The 21,550-nt window shown below is 37.5% G+C and overlaps 2 protein-coding genes across 5 annotated transcripts in view; both read right to left on the bottom strand.

The window, feature by feature from the left end:
* Positions 1–525: 525 nt before the first annotated feature.
* On the bottom strand, positions 526–2,226 carry fzd1 (frizzled class receptor 1). Its single transcript, NM_001130614.1, is given in 1 exon segment — positions 526–2,226. A coding segment is annotated over 1 exon segment (1,617 nt). The 5' UTR covers positions 2,188–2,226; the 3' UTR covers positions 526–570.
* A 6,738-nt stretch (positions 2,227–8,964) lies between these two features.
* cdk14 (cyclin dependent kinase 14) overlaps positions 8,965–21,550 on the bottom strand; it is a 225,176-nt gene continuing 212,590 nt past the window's right edge. For 3 of the 4 annotated variants that reach the window (XM_073925266.1, XM_068214006.2, XM_068214005.2), the window contains one exon: positions 8,965–10,987. The gene's annotated coding sequence lies outside the window, so the exon portion shown is untranslated. 4 annotated transcript variants of the gene reach the window in all.

The following is a 21,550-nucleotide window of genomic DNA, read 5'->3' on the forward strand; positions in this document are numbered from 1 at the left end:
CGAGGAACATTTCTTTGAGAAGTGCAGGACTGAAAGAAACGAGGAAAAAAGGCACTTTACATCTGCAAACAGCCTGGAAGACCAGCGAATGGGCCGAATTAAGCAGATCTCCAACCAGCAGAGCTTACTGATTATCTTTAAGATCTAGTCGCGTCATTCAGCACAATCTCTGCTTTAATTTAAAGCTCAAAGCGTCCCGTGTGCTGTATGTGCTGGGTGCAGCATTCACACACACCATCATCATCATCATCATCATCATTTCAGTGATTAATAACATCATCAGCATCTGCTTCATTTGCATGTAAAAGTTTGAATATTCGCCCGTGGAAAAAACACTGAAGTCGAATTAAAACTGTGAAAAACGCATTTTTACATACAGATCCCAACCCAGAATATTCCAAGAGGAAGGCATAAATAATCTCCAAAAAAAGTAGTCCTTTGATTAAAAAAGCACATCCAAGAGAGAGTTTTAAATACAAAAAGTAAGTACAAAAAAGCACAGTGTTTCTGTACAACACAATCGATCACTCAGGTGAAGTGGTGAGCAGTAATAATAACGAAAGCAGAGCTTCACACTGTGGTTTCTCCCTGTTTGCTGTTCGCCAGTCTCGTGTAAAACTTCCTCCAGGAATTGAGCGTCTTTCCAGACCATATCCAGAAGCCGGAGGTGATGCCCACGATCAGGGTCATCAGGTACTTGATCATGAACACCGTGAAGTCCGGGTTCATCTGCGGGTTGTGCGCGGGACACGGCACCGCGTATGTCTTGCACGAGTGCGCGCTCCACGTCTGCTCCCAGTGCGCGCGGAAGGCCTGCTCGTAGAAGTAACAGGCGATCACGATGGTGGCCGGAACCGTGTAGAGCACGCTGAAGATCCCGATCCGCACCATAAGCTTCTCCAGCTTCTCCGTTTTAGTGCCGTCGTGCTTCATGATGGTCCTGATGCGGAACAACGACACGAATCCCGCCAGGAGGAAAGAGGTGCCGATGAACAGGTACACGAAGAGCGGCGCGAGCACGAATCCGCGCAGCGCGTCCACGCTGTTGATGCCCACAAAGCACACCCCGCTGAGCACGTCCCCGTCCACCTGACCCACAGCCAGGATGGTGATGGTTTTGATGGCGGGCACTGCCCAGGCCGCGAGGTGGAAGTACTGCGAGTTGGCCTCGATGGCCTCGTGACCCCATTTCATCCCGGCCGCCAGGAACCAGGTGAGCGCCAGGATCACCCACCAGATGGAGCTGGACATGCTGAAGAAGTACAGCATCATGAACAATATGGTGCAGCCTTCCTTCTTGGTGCCCTGAACCACAGTCCTGAACTCGTTCTCGAACTGCTCGTTGCAGACAACCTTGTCCTCCAGGAGAAATCCGGCGATGTAGGCGATGGACACCATGGTGTAGCAGCCGGACAGGAATATGATGGGTCTCTCCGGGTAGCTGAAGCGCTTCATGTCCACCAGATAAGTCAGAACTGTGAATAAAGTTGAAGCGCAGCATAGGACGGACCAGATCCCGATCCAGATGCGCGCAAACTTCTGCTCGTCCTCGCTGAAGTACATCATGCCGTGCAGTTTTCTGGGCTCGCAGGGCGCTCCGCAGTTGTCCTCTCCCATGAAGCGGTAGTTGAGGTACGGGGGGACTCTGAGCGACGGCGGGCACTGGAAGCGGCCGCGCTGGGAGGGCTCCGGAGGCGCCTGCGTCGCGTCGGGAGTCGGGCTGACTGGGGGGCTCGGCCCGGTGGTGTTCTGTCCCACGCAGAGCTCTCCGCCGTGCACCGGGAAGGACTCGCACGCCAGGCTCTCCGGCCACTGGAAGCCGAATTTATTCATCAGCGCCTCGCAGCCCTGACGCGCGCGCTCGCAGAGGGACCGGCACGGCGGCAGCGCCTGCTCCAGCACCGTGCACACCGGCGCGTACATGGAGCACAGGAAGAACTTGAGGTCTGGCGAGCACTGCACTTTCACCAGCGGGTAAAACTGGTGCACTTCCAGTCCCGCGTCCTCCTGGTTGGTGTGGCCGAGCAGGTTGGGCATGATGGTCTCGTTGTAGGCGATGTCCGTGCACAGAGGGATGGAGATGGGCTGGCAGAAGCCATGCTCGGGCACCGACATTCCGCGGTCTCCGTACTGCGCGCGGGCGCTCAGAGCTCCGAGGGCGATCAGGAAGAGCGCGCGCGCGGCCATACTTTCGGTGTGCGGTGAGAAAGAGTCTCCAGTCGGCCAACGCGGCCGCCAGCGCAGCTTTCTCCACTCTGATGTTTGTCTCTCTGATTGAGTATGTGTGTATGCGTGTGTGTTTGACTCCGAGTAAAGTTGTGTGAAGTGCTGCTGGAGCTCCGTGGGTCGCTCTGGACCGGAGCGCGGAGTGTCGCGGTGTGTGTCGGAGTTTGGAGCTGTTCAGACCCGCTCAGGCGCCCTGCTGTCTGCGGCTCATCAGCGTCGGGCGCGGGCGGGGCGGCGGACAGACGGAGTGCGGAGGGAGCGTCGCGATTTCGTTCCCTTTGCGTTTTTCTCAGTGAGCGAATCGGGAGGTGCAATTTTTTTAGTAACATTATTTTGTGTTAGGCTTCAGATAATGTAATGCATGCATTTATTTAAATACATCCAACCCATCCAATAATTTTCCTTTGGCTTAGTCCCTTATTTATCAGGGGTCGCCACAGCGGAATGAACCGCCAACTAATGCAGCATATGTTTTACACAGCCAATGCCCTTCCAGCCGCAACCTAGGAAAATATTCTTATTGGTTAGCACCTAATAGCAAGAAGGTTGCTGGTTCGAGTCCAAGCTGGATTAGTTGGTGTTTCTGAGTGGAGTTTGCATGTTCTCTCCGTGTTGGCATGGGTTTCCTCCGCGTGCTCCAGTATCTCCCACAGTTCAAACACATGTAATGTAATGCCGTAATGTATGAGTGTGTGTTTGTGACAGAGAGAATGAGTGTGAATGGGTGTTTCACAGTATTGGGTTGCAGCTGGAAGGGCATCCACTGTGTGAAACATATGCTGGAATAGTTGGCGGTTTATTCTGCTGTGGCGACTATTGATAAATAAAGGGACTAAGACGAAGAAAAATGAATAAATGAATAATTATATTCAAACATGCATGCAAATAGTAAAATTACCAATTATAAGAATACAAATATTATAAATTATAGTAATATACATTATTATTTGCATGCATATTTTCATATGACAATAATATTAATAACAACATTAACAATAATAATTGCATTAAAATATAATATTAATAATAATAAATCTACTAAACTACAATCTAATCCAAATATGTATGCAAATAGCAATAATAACCCTAATATTGTTAATAATAATAATAATGATAATAACAGGATTTCTGAAGCACTGTTCATCTGTAAGCATGCACTAACGTACAGCACAGTGAAATTGCGACGGCCCCTAAATCTGCTGCTTTACTATTGGCTGCTGTGTGTGTCTGTAGGAGAAACCAGAGGAACATGATTTGCTCTGACAGGAGAATGTAAAGACAGCCTTCACTAAGAGTTTGCAGACGCCTGGAATACAAAACACCTCCAGTTCAAAACACTGCGCGCTACAGCTCGAATACACTGCACACACTCACCATGGACATTTACTATTATAATGAAAACAATAACAAAAATAGGAATAATAATAACATTAATACCAGCATGAACAGTAAAATAATAGTAAATAGCAATAAAAAATAACAATAATAACATAATAATTACATATATATGAACAGTAAAAATAATTTAATAGTAATAAAATAATAACAGCAAAACAAGAACAACAACCTCAATAATAATTTAACAAAAAATATTAATATGAATAGTTAAAAAAATAGTAATAATTATGAAAAACAATAATAACAGTAATAAAATAATAATAATATTAATAATAGTAGTAATATTGTCATAAAATAATAATAATAATATCAATTATAATAGTAGTAGTAATTGTCAAATTAATAATAATAATAGTAGTAGTAAAAAAATACTTTTTTAATTAGAATATACAAAAGGGATAATAATGTAATAAAATACTACTACTACTACTAATAATAATATCAACAACAACAAAAATTCAACAATAATATAAATATGACTAGTAAAAAAGTAATAAATAATAACAACAATAATATTAATATAAACAGTAAAATAATAATAATAAAAATAGTACTAAAATAATAACAACAACTATATTAATTTAAATAATAAAAATAATAGTAATAAAACAACAATAATAACAATTATAATAAATAATTAATAATAGTAATAATTAAAAATAATAATAATACAAATTGTAATAAAATAATTATAATATTAATATGAATAGTAAAAATGATAAAAATAGCAATAACAACAATATTAACAACAACAACAACAAGTACAATAATATAATAATATTAGAATTAGTAAAAATAATAAGTAATAGTATAAAATAATAACAATAATAACAGCAACAATAATAGTAATAAAAATAATAGTAGCAATAAAATAATAAAAAATAACAACAGTAATAATAATTTAATATAATATTAATTTAAATAGTAAAAAACTAATAAATAACAACAACAATAAAAATAATAATACTAACAAAAATAAAATAATAACAATAATAATAGTAATAAAATAAAAATTGTAAAATAATAATACATGAATAATAATATGAACAGTAAAATTAATAATAAAAATAGTAATAAAATAATAACAATAATAATAGCATAATATTGATATGAATAGTGTAAGTAATATTAATAAAATAGTAATACAATAATAACAACAACAATAATAATAATATAAAAAAGCCTAATAATAATAATAGTTAAATAATAACAATAATAATAACAACAATAATAGTAATATAATAATGTTAATATAAATAGTAAAAAAAAAATAAAATAGTAATAACAATAATAATAACAACAATAATAGTAGTATATTATTATTAATATGAATAGTAAAAATAACAATAATAAAATAGTCATAATAATAATAACAACAACAATAGTAATAAATATAATCATGGTTATAAAATATTAATAATAACAACATCATGAATATTAATAACAACAACAACAACAATAATTATAGCAATAATAATTATAGTTTTTATTTTGTGAATAAAATCTTAATATTAATAAATACTTTTTAATACAATTTTAAATAAAATAAAAATGTTGTTATCTTCCTAGAAGTGAATAATTATTCCTTCTGTTTATAAGGAGCTGTAAAAGAGGAGCTGAATGTAATAATGACAGTATTAATAACAACAGTCCAAAACGGTTTACATTACTCACATAACACACACTTCCTCTGAACTCATCACTTTAAAGGAAACAACAGCAGCGTTTGGTTTGAAGCGTTAATAAACTTTATTTATATCAGGTAAAACAATGAGAAACAACATTTACAGAAGGACATTACATCTTCCATAATAACATTACATACAGCTTCTAACAAATGATGCAATACTAATCTACGTTTCCTCGTGTAATAAAGTGACCGCGTATATGTCTCGGCTCCAGAACTGCTTGTCAGAACAAACAAAAAAATCCTTATTTCAGTGCATATTACAAAAAAAACCAACAGATATAGAGGCGAGTGAAGCAAAAACACAGACTGAATGTTGAGCGGATGCAGATCCACGCCTGTATACTGTATATATATATATTTATATTTACGTGTATGAATCAGTCAAGAAGGCATTCGCACAGCCCTCGTCATATATAGATTTATATGTACAGCCTAGTATATAACAAAGATTACAAAAAGATGATTAAATATTCACAGATCCAGAGACTAATATGATTGACAGCACATTCCATAGCATGTCCAACCCTTTCATTTACATATTTATACTGGGATTTAATAACCAGCTTTGAAGCGGGCGCCAATGTCTTCGTTTTGTTTTCTTCGTGAGTCACGTCTTCGTCACAGTGCTAAAATAATCATTTATTATTAGTTAGTCTCCTATTATTACTAAGTCTCATCTTTCATCTATTCTTAAAGGGACGGTACACCCAAAATATGTATTAGTCGCCCTGTATCTGTTTACAAATGCAGGCTCTCACACAATTTCACCACATGTGGTCCAAATACAAATCAATTAAGTTACTTTAAGGGAACCTGTTAGAAAGCTCTTTACAAATAAGTCTCTGATGTCTCCAGAGAGAGAGAGTGTGTGTGTGTGAGTGTGTGTGTGTGTGTGTGTGTGTGTGTGTGTGTGTGTGATTTCAGCTCAAAAAGTGAAAAGACATTAAAAAAGCAATTTTTTGCTCAACATGAAATAAGATATTTTTAAGAATGTAAATGCTGTCTTTCAACCCATCCTTGATTTAAAACATGTGCACTAAAAACAAGACAAAAACATGTTTGCAGTGCAACATTCTTCAAAATATCTTCTTTTGTGTTCAATTAAAAAAAAGAAACTCATAAAGCTTTAAACCACCTAAATTTGTCATTTTAGTGTGTACTGTCCCTTTAAAGAAGCGTTAAAATACAGCAAGTGTTCTCATCTGTCATGTGTACAGATATTTAAAGCACATGGCAGGAAAACTTCCAGCACTGTACTGTCCTAACATTCATTATTTAAATCTAATTGAGTTCAATTCTCACATAGAAATGCGACAGAAGACTAAACATTTAGATTTACATGATAAAAATAAATTAAACTGTTTATTTGACTGTATTTTTGATCAGGTAAATGATGCTTTGGTGGGCAGAAGAGATTTGTTTTTCAGAAAAAAATGGCATCTTATTTATTCGGCAAGTGCATATTGAGTACAAACATCCCTTTGCATGACTTGTTTTGCCTTCAGTTCTCAAAGGGACAGTTCAACACAAAATTAAAATACTCAAGTGCTTCTAACTTGAATGTATTTCCCTCCAACATTCTTCAAAACATCTTTTATATTTTATAACATCAACAACAAAGAAAAAAGAAACTCAAACAGGTTTGAAACAAATGTCGGATGAGGAAATGATCACCGATTTCATTTTTAGGTGCACTGTCCCTTTAAAAGCACACATCCGTCTATGTTTCTGGTTTGAGAAATCTTCATAAACACATGCAACGTGTCTCAATGTGTGTGTTTGTGGCCTGGCTGAATTTTACAGGTGCAAAAACGTGAGCTCAGAAGCTGGAATGTTTGCGCAAACATGTTGAAAAGTGCATTGAAGCCCCTTTGCTCTTTAACTGCGAGTCAAACTATGATGACTAAAGCTGAATCAAGAAGTACAGATATTAATCACGTAATAAACAGGATCGTGTCTGGATTTGTACTGTGTATTAGCTGCGAAGGCATGGTGTGTGTGTGTGTCAGTGGACATGCACGTCTGTACACATTCCATTCACGCTTATTAAATAATCGCTTCCTAAACACGCCGATGACGTGTTGCTGTACAATTCTGCATTATTTTCTGTGTTAACAGTGCAGGGCCAAACATTGCTATTGTTCAATGAGCTCTTGCACATTTTCCCGTCAGAGTAATGACAGAAAACACTGGAGATTTTATTATTATTATTATTATTATTATTATTGTGGCTCACCTGATCATCAGACGAGCAGAAACCAAAACGCGCACGGAGAAAACAGGAAGAGCAGAATCTGAAAACTGGGGAAATAGTGCAGTGTTTGGGGAAGGTTTTTCAGATCGGCGTCCTTCATCAACAACCAATGTTCACACACAACGTGATCCTGCATTAAAAACTGAGACATGGAGAAATGGGAATGAATGCATGGGGATGGAGATGTGTTTTGAATTATCAGCACTTTTGGCTTACCGTTAGCCTGCTTTTCTTCAATTGAGAATGTTTCTTATTCAGGCTGATGAACACTGAAGTGTGTGTATAACAATTCTATTCGATTGTTTAGGGTTAAGTTAACTCTAAGTTAACCATAATAGTGTTTAATCCTATTGTACGCAAATGCTACTGGTATCAACTTAATATATATATATATATATATATATATATATATATATATATATATATATATATATACACACACACACACTGTAAAAAATTCTCAATTAGTCCTGACAACATTGGTTTTCAGCTCATTGTAACTTATTAAACTAAGCTAATTATGTTCTAACTTAATTTTATAAGTTACACAAGCTGTTTTAAGTCAGTTTAACATAATAAAAGTTTAATGGAGTGAAAGTTAATTTTATTTATCTGAAAATTTCTAAGGCAACCTGGTTTAAAAAAAAAAAAAAAAAAATATATATATATATATATATATATATATATATATATATATATATATATATATATATATATATATATATATATATATATATATATATAATATTTTTATTTTAAAATTAAACTGGAGTATTTAACTGTTTACATTGGGTGCTGCTAAAGAGTATGATTGCAAAAAATGAAATTTCTGAAAAATACTAAAACTTGTGGTTATGTTTTTGCAAACTCTTCATTTATGGATGGATGGATGAAACAACAGATAGATAGATAGATAGATAGATAGATAGATAGATAGATAGATAGATAGATAGATAGATAGATAGATAGATAGATAGATAGATAGATAGATAGATAGACTGATTTATTCTGTTCATCAAGGCTGCATTTATTAAATATATAAAAATAGTTAAATACTTATTTATTAAACATTTGTTTATTACTTATTGTATGTAGTTTCAAATTGAATTATTACTCCAGGCATTATTGCTTTTATTACTATTACCATTAATGATAATAACATTAATAACAATAACAATAATAATAATAATAATAATAATAACAATAATAATAATAATAATAATAATAATAATAATAGTAATAATAATAATAACAATAATTATAATAACAATAATAATAATAATAATAAATATTAGAGTGTTTTCTGAAGGATCGTCTGACTCTAAAGACTGGAGTAATAAAGCTGAAAATTCATCTTTAAAATCCCTGAAATAAATGAGTAAATTAAATGATAATCTACGTTTGAACAGTTATTTTATAGTGCAATAACATTTTACAATTTTATAATCTGTACTGTATTGTTGATCAAATAAATGCAGTCTTGGTGAGCAGGAGAAGCTTATATTAAAACATTTAAAAATCCTACTGACCCAAACTTTTGATCGGTAGTGTATATTTAAAGTAAACTAATGTAAAGTAAATTGTCTGCTTTAATGTTCAGTGAAAATCCAACGGCAATAAGTGTACTTTTTTAATTGCACTTAATGTGCTTATGATTTATGAAATGAACTTATGGTGCAGCTCCAGAATGCACGAACACGCCCTGTGTGAACATTTTTGAATGCCTTGTTCACACTGAGCAGTACGGTACGGTTTGATTAAGAACTGAGTTTCCTCTTGTTGCAAATTATAATGATGATTTACTGTGAACCAATCAGCATTCAGCCGGGAGTTGTACTGGTTACACTTACGTAAACAGTCGCACTATTTTTGGTATTCTGACACTGGAAATGGACATAAATGTGTACTGTAGCGTACCAAACCATACCGCTCAATGGAAATGAGCCATAAGAATTCAAAATAATATTTACTGATCACTTAGGGGCCGTGTACATGACAACGTCGTCGGCCAAAAACTGGAAACTTTTTAAACGATTTGCCTGTTCGTTTACACCACTAAAAACAATCTAGTAAATGAAAGCAAATGAATCAGAAAACAAGTATCGAGGCGTATATTTTCAAAAACGCTGCCGTTGTTGTTTCTGTGTAAACACCCGAGAATGAGAGAAACGATGACATCCCGCATGGTAAATTAAACTATAACACACAACAACGGTGGAGTGACTGGTTGTATATTTGTTGCTTAACAATACATCAGCAAAGTGTGAATTTACTTTACATTAGAAACAACAGCGGACTTTACGTTACAACAACACGCATACGAATCTGTATAAGCGCCAAGTCAACATGTCATCACTTTATTGTTGTAATTTTTCCTAACAAGATGACAGCGCCATCTACTGGCCTGGCCATAGTTATCTTACGAGGAAGTGTAACTATTTTACGTATTATCAGAAAAGTGACTAATTCGTACAAATTTAAACGATTTGGTTATATGAAAATGTACATGTTTAAAGGAGGTGTGGCCTCAAACTCCACCCCTTATTGGGGAGGAGCAAACCATACTAAAATGTGCAAAAGAGATCATACAAGTTGATACGAATTAGCCACTAAACAAAAAAGTTACGAACTACCGTTAGATTGCGTTAACCTGGAATACGCAATACAGCATTTTTGACCATTTTCATACGTTTGTAAATCCAGATTTTTTAAATTTGAAAATGTGAAACTTTTTTTCCGCAAGCGAAAAAGGTTTCCATTTCTTTAGCTACATCGTTGTCATGTAAACGTAATCTCAGTGAGTGCAATTTATTCAAAGATTGTCATGGGCCTTTGGACGAAACAACGAAAACAGATTCATTTCCAAACGTAGACTAGCGAATTTCTTCCTCGTGCACAGTAGCACCAGTGCAAGTGTATTGCCTGTGTTTAACATGTAGACGCACGAACAGACGTACAGAGAAATTCACGTACGCAGATCTCCTCCATTACTGTTAATTGCTTGATCGCAGTCCCTGCAGTGAGCCAATGCAACCGCATCGTTATTACGATTATTAGTTATTGTCACGTTATTAAATCGTACCATAGCCAACAATGTGGAAGTTTGCAGGAAATGCGAAATCGTTAATGCGTGACTGTGCACGGGAGGAGGGCATTTGGTTTGTTCTCCAAGATAGACACGTATATATTTAACTGTACAAACATTCGTACATAGGTAGCTACATACACAAACAGTTCGTGTTAATTGCCTTTTTGACGTCCGACATAGTTTGCATGCCGTCGATGTGGGAATGTTTGTTTCTCCACGTTCTTGTTGCTCTCAGTCCCACATGGCCGGTCGAATCAGCCTGAAAATATTTAAATAAACATGAAGTCTCTTTTTACGTCCTTTTCTTGTCTTGATAGCTGAGTGCGCCAACCTGCAAAACAAGACAAAACCAGCAATGTCAACTATTAGCAGCTACAATAATCTACAATAATACATCTGAAATAAACATTTAAGTGTTTTAAAGATGTATATAAATATGTTATGTAGATGTTATATCGATAGTGTCACAATCTCCAACAGTCTTGCATTAGAAGATTGCTGGGGAACTACACATCTGCCTCTATATGAACTACTACTCCCAGAAGTCTTTGCACTCACACACCAGTTCCTCATCAACCCCTGATTACACACACATATCTGGAAGCTCATGGAGGACTGATTTCCAGGATTATAAAAGAGTCTTGTATCCTGTAAGTGAGCACTACGAAGCATTTCCTTATTCTTGTCTATCTGTGTTTTGACCCGTGCTTTGTTTAGCGTTTATGTTGTTTTGCTGCATGTCCCTATTCGCTCTATTGTTGTAACCATTCTTTGGATTACCAACTGTAATATAAAAAAATATAAAAATACAGGGTGACATATAGGGGGTACAATCTACAAATCAGACAACGTGAAGCATATCTTTGATTATGTCTACACATAAAACCAAATAAAAGATCGAAAAGAGACTTTCAGTGTTTAATCTTACACTCCAATTTGCACCTAGATTTTAATTGAAGTTTATTTTTTGGTCCACCTACACTTAGATATGCAAATTTCTGCAGGTTTTTGCATATGAATCATGTTCCTGATTTTAGGGATCATCTTGCTCCTATGATCATGGCTAAAACATTTCATTTCTCATCCTTTGACAGTACTTCCTAATTCATGCAATGATACTCTCAACTCTTACATAAAAACAGAATCACAAACCAATTGTAACCGTATATTGTGTAAATGTATGCAAATGAGTGCATAATTTGACAATCTCATTTGCATACTTAAACATAACATTGAAGAAAAACTTGCAATATTAAAATGAACTAGATTAAATGGTGCATTTGGACAAAGCATGCATTTTCGAAGCATATGTGCATTGCTGGTGGAAAAGCATGTGTGTGTGTGTGTGTGTGTGTGTGTGTGTGTGTGTGTGTGTGTGTGTGTGAGGAAGGGCTTGTTTCTCTGCTAATCTTCCTCTTTTTCCCCCATTGACCATACTGCTAATAAATAATGCATGCATCTCTGTGTGTCCGACCTCTCTCTCTCTCTCTCTCTCTCTCTCTCTCTTTTGGCAGGCTGTTATTCTCCTTCCCTTTCTTTAGTCTCTGGTTTCAGATTTCTTCTTTCTTTGTTGCCCTTCCCCCACTTGATTTCAATCCATGCCTTTGGAAAACCATTCCTGGAGGATTTGCAAGTGTGTGTGTGCCAGAAATCAGAGATCATGGAAGGACGCCGCATTTATCAAGAGCCCAGAGAGAGTGTGTGTGTGTGTGTGTGTGTAATAGAAAACTGACTGAACTCATTCAGCTCGTCCACCAAAACTCATTGACTGATCAATATCATCAATAATAAACTTCAGCTCATTTTTAAATAAATAGTTTAAGATTATTGGTGTATTAATAATGTATGTGTGAGAGTGTGTAAGTGTGTGTGTGTGACGTGTATGCGAAAGTGTGTGTATATTGAGTGTCTATGCTAAAGTGTGTGTATATTGAGTGTGTACGCGAAAGTGTGTGTATATTGAGTGTGTATGCGAAAGTGTGTATATATTGAGTGTGTACGCGAAAGTGTGTATATACTGAGTGTGTACGCGAAAGTGTGTGTATATTGAGTGTGTATGCGAAAGTGTGTGTATTGAGTGTGTATGCGAAAGTGTGTGTATATTGAGTGTGTATGCGAAAGTGTGTGTATATTGAGTGTGTATGCGAAAGTGTGTGTATATTGAGTGTGTATGCGAAAGTGTGTGTATATTGAGTGTGTATACGAAAGTGTGTGTATACTGAGTGTGTATGCGAAAGTGTGTGTATACTGAGTGTGTATGCGAAAGTGTGTATATATTGAGTGTGTACGCGAAAGTGTGTATATACTGAGTGTGTACGCGAAAGTGTGTGTATATTGAGTGTGTATGCGAAAGTGTGTGTATTGAGTGTGTATGCGAAAGTGTGTGTATATTGAGTGTGTATGCGAAAGTGTGTATATATTGAGTGTGTATGCGAAAGTGTGTTTATATTGAGTGTGTATGCGAAAGTATGTATATATTGAGTGTGTATGCGAAAGTGTGTATATATTGAGTGTGTATGCGAAAGTGTGTATATATTGAGTGTGTATGCGAAAGTGTGTATATATTGAGTGTGTATGCGAAAGTGTGTGTATATTGAGTGTGTATGCGAAAGTGTGTATATATTGAGTGTGTATGCGAAAGTGTGTATATATTGAGTGTGTATGCGAAAGTGTGTGTATATTAAGTGTGTATGCGAAAGTGTGTGTATATTGAGTGTGTACGCGAAAGTGTGTATATATTGAGTGTGTATGTGAAAGTGTATGCGAAAGTGTGTGTATATTGAGTGTGTATGCGAAAGTGTGTATATTGAGTGTGTATGCGAAAGTGTGTGTATATTGAGTGTGTATGCGAAAGTGTGTGTATATTGAGTGTGTATGCGAAAGTGTGTGTATATTGAGTGTGTACGCGAAAGTGTGTATATATTGAGTGTGTATGCGAAAGTGTGTGTATATTGAGTGTGTATGCGAAAGTGTGTGTATATTGAGTGTGTATGCGAAAGTGTGTGTATATTGAGTGTGTACGCGAAAGTGTGTATATATTGAGTGTGTATGTGAAAGTGTATGCGAAAGTGTGTGTATATTGAGTATGCTCGCAAAAGTGTATGCCAAAAGGTGTGTATATTGAGTGTGTATGCGAAAGTGTATGCGAAAGTGTGTGTATATTGAGTGTGTATGTGAAAGTGTGTATATTGAGTGTGTATGCGAAAGTGTGCGCAAAGTTTGTGTATTTTGAGTGTATATGTGAAAGTGTATGCAAAAGTGTGTGTATCTGTGCATGTGTATGTGTGTGTGTGTGTGTGTGTGTGTGTGTGTGTGTGTGTGTGTGTGTGTGTGTGTGTGAATGAGTATGAAAGGGATTTGGGGGTGGGGCTATCTGTTTGACTGACCAATGACAATGTGTGTGCATGCATGTAATACGTGTATTGAGTGTGTGTGTGTGTGTTAGTGTGTGTGTGTGAGTATTTGTGTGTGCATGAGAGTGTACGAATGAGCTCAATGTTTGTGTGTGTGTGTGTGTGTGTGTCTGTGTCTGTGTGTATGAGTTTATAAGTGTGTGTGTGTGTGTGTGAAAGAGAGTTTCCTCTGCAAGCAGGAGAATGTCAGATGTGTTTAAAAGCGTCTCTGTCTGATTTAACAAACACAATAGTATGCAGATCTCCCAGAATGCTCAGCGATGGGCCCCAGCAGACGGGCCTCCTCTGGGCAGACGGGTGTACGATGACCTTTGACCACCGAGGCCTCGTCATGACTCAAAGCGTGTAATGAAGAGCGTCAGAGAGCCTTTAAACAGCCCAGAAAACACCTCCGTTCACTTTAACCAACACACACACTCTAACACTTTCTGAGATCTTCTAGAAAGTGCTCATTTAATTAAGGATGGAGTGTGTAAAGTGCGCTGAAGTTTCCAGTCATTAAATGAGCAGGAATGCTGTGTTTCGGCCAGGACTTCTCTGTTGCCATCGCGACTCCAGCATGTCAGCGCTTTTGGTTTTAATGAGCGTCAGAGCTGCTCCTGACAGACCGTGCGCCACTACAGCCACTGAACTGAGTGTTTCTGGGAATATGACAGCGCAATGGAGAGCTCAGAGGATTAACACCCTCCACTAAACTGCTCCTCAAAATTAACAAATAGCATTGCAAAACTGATGACGGGCTTTACAAACACTTTCTTTGCTTGTCATTGATCAGTCACACTGATGGCCCCACCCCCTAATCACTATAATTGGTTGATTTGGAAGATGACAAACATTCCTCAACTGTCATTGGTCAGTCAGACACATAGTCCCACCCCTAAATTGCTTTCATTGGTTGAGTTGTAAATTGATAAAACACTCCTCCATTTGTCATTGGTCAGTCAGAGATGGCCCCACCCTCAAAGCCCTTTCATTGGTTGATTTAGAAGTTGATAAAACACTGCTCCATTTGTCATTCATCAGTCAAAGAGATGGCCCAACCCCCACATACGTTTCATTGGTTGATTTGGAAGCTGATAAACACTCATCTGTCATTAATCCGTTAAAAAGACGGCTCCGCCCCCAAATCACTTTCATTGGTTGAGTTGGAAGTTGATAAAACACTCCTCTGTTTGTCATTGGTCAGTCAGAGAGATGGCCCCTCCCCCAAATTACTTTCATTAGTTGATTTGGAAGTCGGTAAACACTGCCAATCGGTAATTGATCAGTCAGACAGATAGTCCCAACCCCATAATAATTTAATTGGTTGATTAGGAAGTTGACAAACACTCCTCGCCTGTCATTGGTTAGTCAGACAATCAGTCACGCCCTTAAATTGCTTTAGTTGGTCTAGTTGGAAGTTGACAAACATTCCTCTATTTGTCACTGGTCAATCAGAGAGACAGCCACGCCCACACATCACTTTCAATGGTTGATTTGGAAGTTGATAAACTCTGCTAATCAGTCATTGATCAGTCAGACAGATAGTCCCACCCCCTAAATCATTTTATTGGTTAATTTGGAAGTTGACAAACACTTCTCGTCTGTCATTGGTCAATCAGACAGATAGTATCGCCCCTAAATCGCTTTCATTGGTTGAGTTGGAATTTGATAAAACACTGCTCCATTTTTCATTGGTGAGTCAGAGAGACGGCCCTGCCCCCAAATCACTTTCATTGGTTGATTTGGAAGTTGATAAAACACTCCTCTATTTGTCATTCATCAGTCAGAGAGATGGCCCAACCCCCACATAACTTTCATTGGTTGATTTGGAAGCTGATAAACACTGCTAATCGATCATTGACCAGTCAGAAAGATAGTCCCGCCCCCTAATTAATTTCATTGGTTGATTTGCAAGTTGGCAAACACTCACCTGTCATTAATCATTTAAAAAGACGGCCCCGCCCCCATATCACTTTCATTGATTGGTTTGGAAGTCGGTAAACACTGCCAATCGGTCACTGATCAGTCAGACAGATAGTCCCACCCCCATAATAATTTAATTGATTGATTAGGAAGTTGACAAACACTCCTCGCCTGTCATTGGTTAGTCAGACAATTAGTCTCGCCCCTAAATTGCTTTAGTTGGTCGAGTTGGAAGTTGACAAACATACCTCTATTTGTCACTGGTCAATCAGAGAGACAGCCCCGCCCACACATCACTTTCAATGGTTGGTTTAGAAGTTGATAAACTCTGCTAATCAGTCATTAATCAGTCAGACAGTTAGTCCCACCCCCTAAATCATTTCATTGGTTAATTTGGAAGTTGACAAACACTCCTCGTCTGTCATTGGTCAATCAGACAGATAGTATTGCCCCTAAATTGCTTTCATTGGTTGAGTTGGAATTTGATAAAACACTGCTCCATTTTTCATTGGTGAGTCAGAGAGACGGCCCTGCCCCCAAATCACTTTCATTGGTTCATCTTAAAATTTATTAAACACTGCCCATCAGTCATTGGTCAGTCAGAAAGAAGACCCTGCCCTCAAATTAATTTTATTGGTTGAGTTGGAAGCTGACAAACACTGCTAATTGGTCACTGGTCAGTAAGACAAATAGTCCCTTCCCCATAATTATTTCATTGGTTGATTTAAGAGTTGACAAACACTTCTCGGCTGTCATTGGTCAGTTAGAGAGATAGTCTCGCCCCTAAATTGCTTTCACTTTTATTCTATTGGTTGAGTTGGAAGTTGATAAACACTGCCAATCGGTCATTGATCAGTTAGACAGATAGTCCCACCCCCTAAATAATTTCTAATTTCATTGGTTGATTTGGAAGTTGACACACACTGCTTGTCTGTGATTGGTCAGTCAGACAGATAGTCTCACCCCAAATCGCTTTTTATTGGTTGAGTTGGAATTTGATAAACAGTCCCCTGTTTATCATTGGTCAGTGAGACAGATAGTCCCGCTCCCAAATCACCATAATTGGTGGAATGAGAAGTTAACAAACAAACCCTCCCTGTTTGTCATTGGTCAGACAAATTGTCCCGCCCACAATGGCTGCCAGTGGTTGAGTCAAAATTTAACAAATATTCCCTTTGACACTGGTCAGTCAGACTTTGTCTTATGTTTATCATTAGTCAGTCACACAGATGGTCCCGTCCCCAAATTGCTTTCATTGGTTGAGTGAGAAATACTCTCCGCCTTTAATTGGTCAGTCAGACAGACAGCCCTGCCTTAAACTCACAACATTGGTTGATTCAAAAGCTGACATGATTACATCTTGAAACCGTAATGACATCAATGATTTTAACTCGTTATAGAATTAACAATTAATATACACTAAGCCCTATATTCAACCCTCAGGATGTTGTGTGTGTATTTATGTGTTGTTTATTGGCATTTTAGAGTGTAAATAACTGCAACGTTCATCCGCTCGTACAGCATGTTGTTTGAGTAAGCAGTCGCTCGCGGGTTAAAGATTAAATGTGGATCAATCATAATAAAGCAGAAGACGGCACACAGCAGACGTTACATAAATGTCTCCGGTTAATCATAACAAATAAATGCAGATTAGCAGCTCTTGTGGATGGAGCGGCGGGAGGATTAACTACACCAGCACATTCTCCCAGTCCATCACAGCCGACGCAGAGTCACGACAGAGCCGATTAGATGAAATACAGAATAATTATTTTCAATAATCAAAATAAAGAGGAAATAAAGGAAAATGCATACAGTATATTCATTCAGTCATTCATTCATTTTCCTTCAGTTTAGTCCCTTATTTATCAAGGGTATGTTTTCTGCAGCAGATGCCCTTCCAGCTGCAACTCAGTACCGGGAAACACCCATACACAGTCATTCACACACACACTCATACACAACAGCCAGTTTAGTTCATCAATTCCCCTATAGTACATGTGGGGGAAACCGAAGCACCCGCAGGAAACACATGTCAACACGGGGAGAACATGCAAACTCCACACAGAAACACCAACTGACCCAGCCGGGACTCAAACCAGTGACTTTCTTGCTAATTTAGTTCATCTATAGCGCATGTGTTTGGACTGTGGGGAAAACCGGACCACACGGAGGAAACCCACGCCAACACGGGGAGAACATGCAAACTCCACACAGAAATGACAAAAAAAGTAGCTTGAACATGCCTCAAAACGTCTTCTACAAAATAAAATGAGACAGAGATTTTTGGGAACTTCATAAATGTGAGTACACACAGACAGAAATATATCTTCAAGCTGTTTCTGCATGTTTTTATGATGGCTTTGCTCTTGCGTGAGTCCAGTTTCAGATCTCAAGCTGCACATTCCACAGAGCGACAGAGCGCTGACCCGCGCACTGATGCATTCTGGGAAAGTTGTTTTTGCGATCTGCTCACGGCTTAAGTGTGCGATCAGGTTTTCATCCCACGATTTACACTTCTTGAGTTTGCAAAATAAACATTGTACATTTCGATTTCATGCAGATGTTGATCCTATTTCTCTTTTGCTTTTCTTCAGTCATAAACAGATGTTGTTTGAATGCATTTACTATAGTAAGGCCCAAAACCACTACAGTAAACCACTACAGTATAAGTTTCTTTAGTGTAACCAGCGTGTCTCCCAGGTGTGTTAGTTCTGTTGAGTCGGGCCGGTTTGATCGACCGGCCAAAGTTGTCTTGATTCCCTGTAGTCTTCATTTATCCTCCAGAAACGCACAGCAAACAAACACGCGGCGCTGGGGTCAGACGCCTGTTCATCTGCTGTCAGAGAAGCAGATCAATGCAGATCTACAGCCTCAGGCGGATCTCACTTCAAACACACGTCTATCTCACACACACACACACACACACATGCACACGCACACGCACTAACACACACACACACACACACACACACACACACACACACACACACAATCCCTCCTGAGCGCTGAACACCGGACCAGTTCACCACTAAATCCGTTTGTAAATGTTAGAACAACTGATCACCGAACTACAAGGGGTTGTGAAAGAGAGGACGGTGTTATTCCTCTCAAAAGAATTAGAAAATTACACACTTTTCTTTATTTTCAGTTCATATTCAGTTTATGTTCATGTAAAAATTTAACAACTCAGCAATGTCAACATTCATACTCTATTCTTGACTGTAAACCTACTTGTACTGTTTTTTGACTATGTTGTAATTGTTTGCTATTGTTTTTTTAAACTCTGTTATTGTCAACTCTGTTATCATAAACTGCTATCGTCAACTCCGTTATCGCCAACTATCCTCAACTTTGTTATCGTCAACTACATTATCATAAACTATCATCAACTACGTTATCGCCAACCCTGTTATCGTCAACTACGTTATCGTAAACTATCATCAACTACGTAATCGTCAACCCTGTTATCGTCAACTACGTTATCGTAAACTATCAACAACTACAATATCGTCAACTCTGTTATTGTCAATTATGTTATGTAAATTCTGTAACAGTCAACTCTGTTATTGTCAACTACATTAGTCAACTATGTTTTCGTCAACAACGTTAGCAACTACGTTATCGTTGACTCTGTTATTGTCAATTCTGTTACCGTCAACTACGTTATTGCAACTACATTTTTCAACTACTTTAGTCAACTCTGTTATTGTTAACTCCGTTATCATCAACTACGTTATTGTTAACTCTGCTATCGTCAACTATGTTATTGTCAATTATGTTACACTCAACTCTGTTATTGTCAATTACATTAGTCAACTACGTTTTCGCCAACTACGTTATCAACTATGTTATCGTTAACTGTTATTGTCAATTCTGTTACCATCAACTCTGTTAGTCAACTACGTTATTGTCAACTATGTTATTGTCAAGTCTGTTATCATCAAATCTGTTATCGCCAACTTTGTTATCGTCAACTCTCTTATCAACTATGTTATCATCAACTATGTAATCACCAACCCTGTTATCATTAATTCTGTTATCATCAACTCTTGTTATCGTCAATTCTGTTATTAACTATGTTATTGTTTATTTTATTATCAACTCTGTTACCATCAGTTCTGTTATCATTAACTCTCTTATCGTCAACTGCCATTGTCACTGTTTTCACACTGTTATCGTCAACTCTGCTATCATCACTTCTTTTACTTTTAATTCTTTTATCGTCAACTCTGTTATCATCAACTCCGTAGTTATCCTCAACTCAGTAGTTATCCTCAATTCTGTTATCAACTCTGTTATTGTTTATTTTATTACCAACTCGTTTACCATCAATTCTGTTCTCGTCAACTTTCTTATTATCAACTGTAATCATCACACGTTTTCACGCTCTGTTATAGTTAATTCTACTATCGTCACTTTTGTTACTTTCAATTAAATTATCACCAACTTTGATATCGTCAACTCTGTTATCGTCAACTCTGTTATCGTCAACTCTGTTATCGTCAACTCTGTTATCAACTCTATTATTGTTAATTTTATTATCAACTCTATTATCATCAATTCTGTTATTTGTCAACTTTCTTATTGTCAACTATTATTATCACCGTTTTCACACTCTGTTATCGTCAACTCTCTTACTATCAATTATTTTATTGTAAACTCTGTTACTAGTTTAACAATAAGTTAAACAACAAATTAAATGTTTCCTGTACAAAAACAATGAATTCAGTTTACAGTAAATTATACATTTGCTCTACATCATTCCAGCTAAAGAAAAAGGAATGTAAAATTTTCCACAACGTTGGAATGAGTCGAATGTAAAAGCGTGAGTGCATGTTTCCTAAAGCATAAGGTCAAACACGGGCACGAGATGATCTTATTTCAGTCTGACTCACAGTGAGACTCAAAACCAACGCCTTCCTCTGGGTTTCCTGCCATGCATGCTTGTTCTCCGGCCCGGGAGTTTTTCTGTCAAGCGTATGATTAGGGTTTGGCTTTAAAACAGGCCTGCGTGTCTGTAGCGAGCGGCCGGGCGATGCGGTGTCACTTCATTAGTGGAAACAACAGCCATCTGCTAGGAGGAAAACCGGCAACGCTGGACCACAAAAACACAAAAAAGCAGAGCTGGCGTGCAGCGATTGACCATTTGATGCAACTTAACCAAACAGAATGGAAGGAATGCTTAAAAACACACGATCAGTATGATAAACCAAAGGCAGGCAGTCGACAGATTAGAGGTCTCATTTATGAACCTTACTTTTTACACATATATTACTATACTTTTACTTATGCAGAATAAATAAATAACTACAACTGTTATACAACTATAAATTAAACATAGCAAAATAATACAACGTAATAGTAACTCATGCATGTTTAAAAGGATGAAGCAAATGCTTATTCAATTCTAGCCCTTTCTCTTTTGTTAGTCTGAAATACACTTAAGAAAAACAATAAAAAATTTGTCATAAATAGATGTTATTTGAATGTATTTACTATAGTATGGCTCAAAAACACTACAGTATTTACAATTACTCAGTTATCATCAAGTGTGTTACCGTCAAGTCTGTTACCAT

Source organism: Danio rerio, chromosome 16 (assembly GCF_049306965.1).
Source record: "Danio rerio strain Tuebingen ecotype United States chromosome 16, GRCz12tu, whole genome shotgun sequence".
NCBI lineage: Eukaryota > Metazoa > Chordata > Actinopteri > Cypriniformes > Danionidae > Danio > Danio rerio.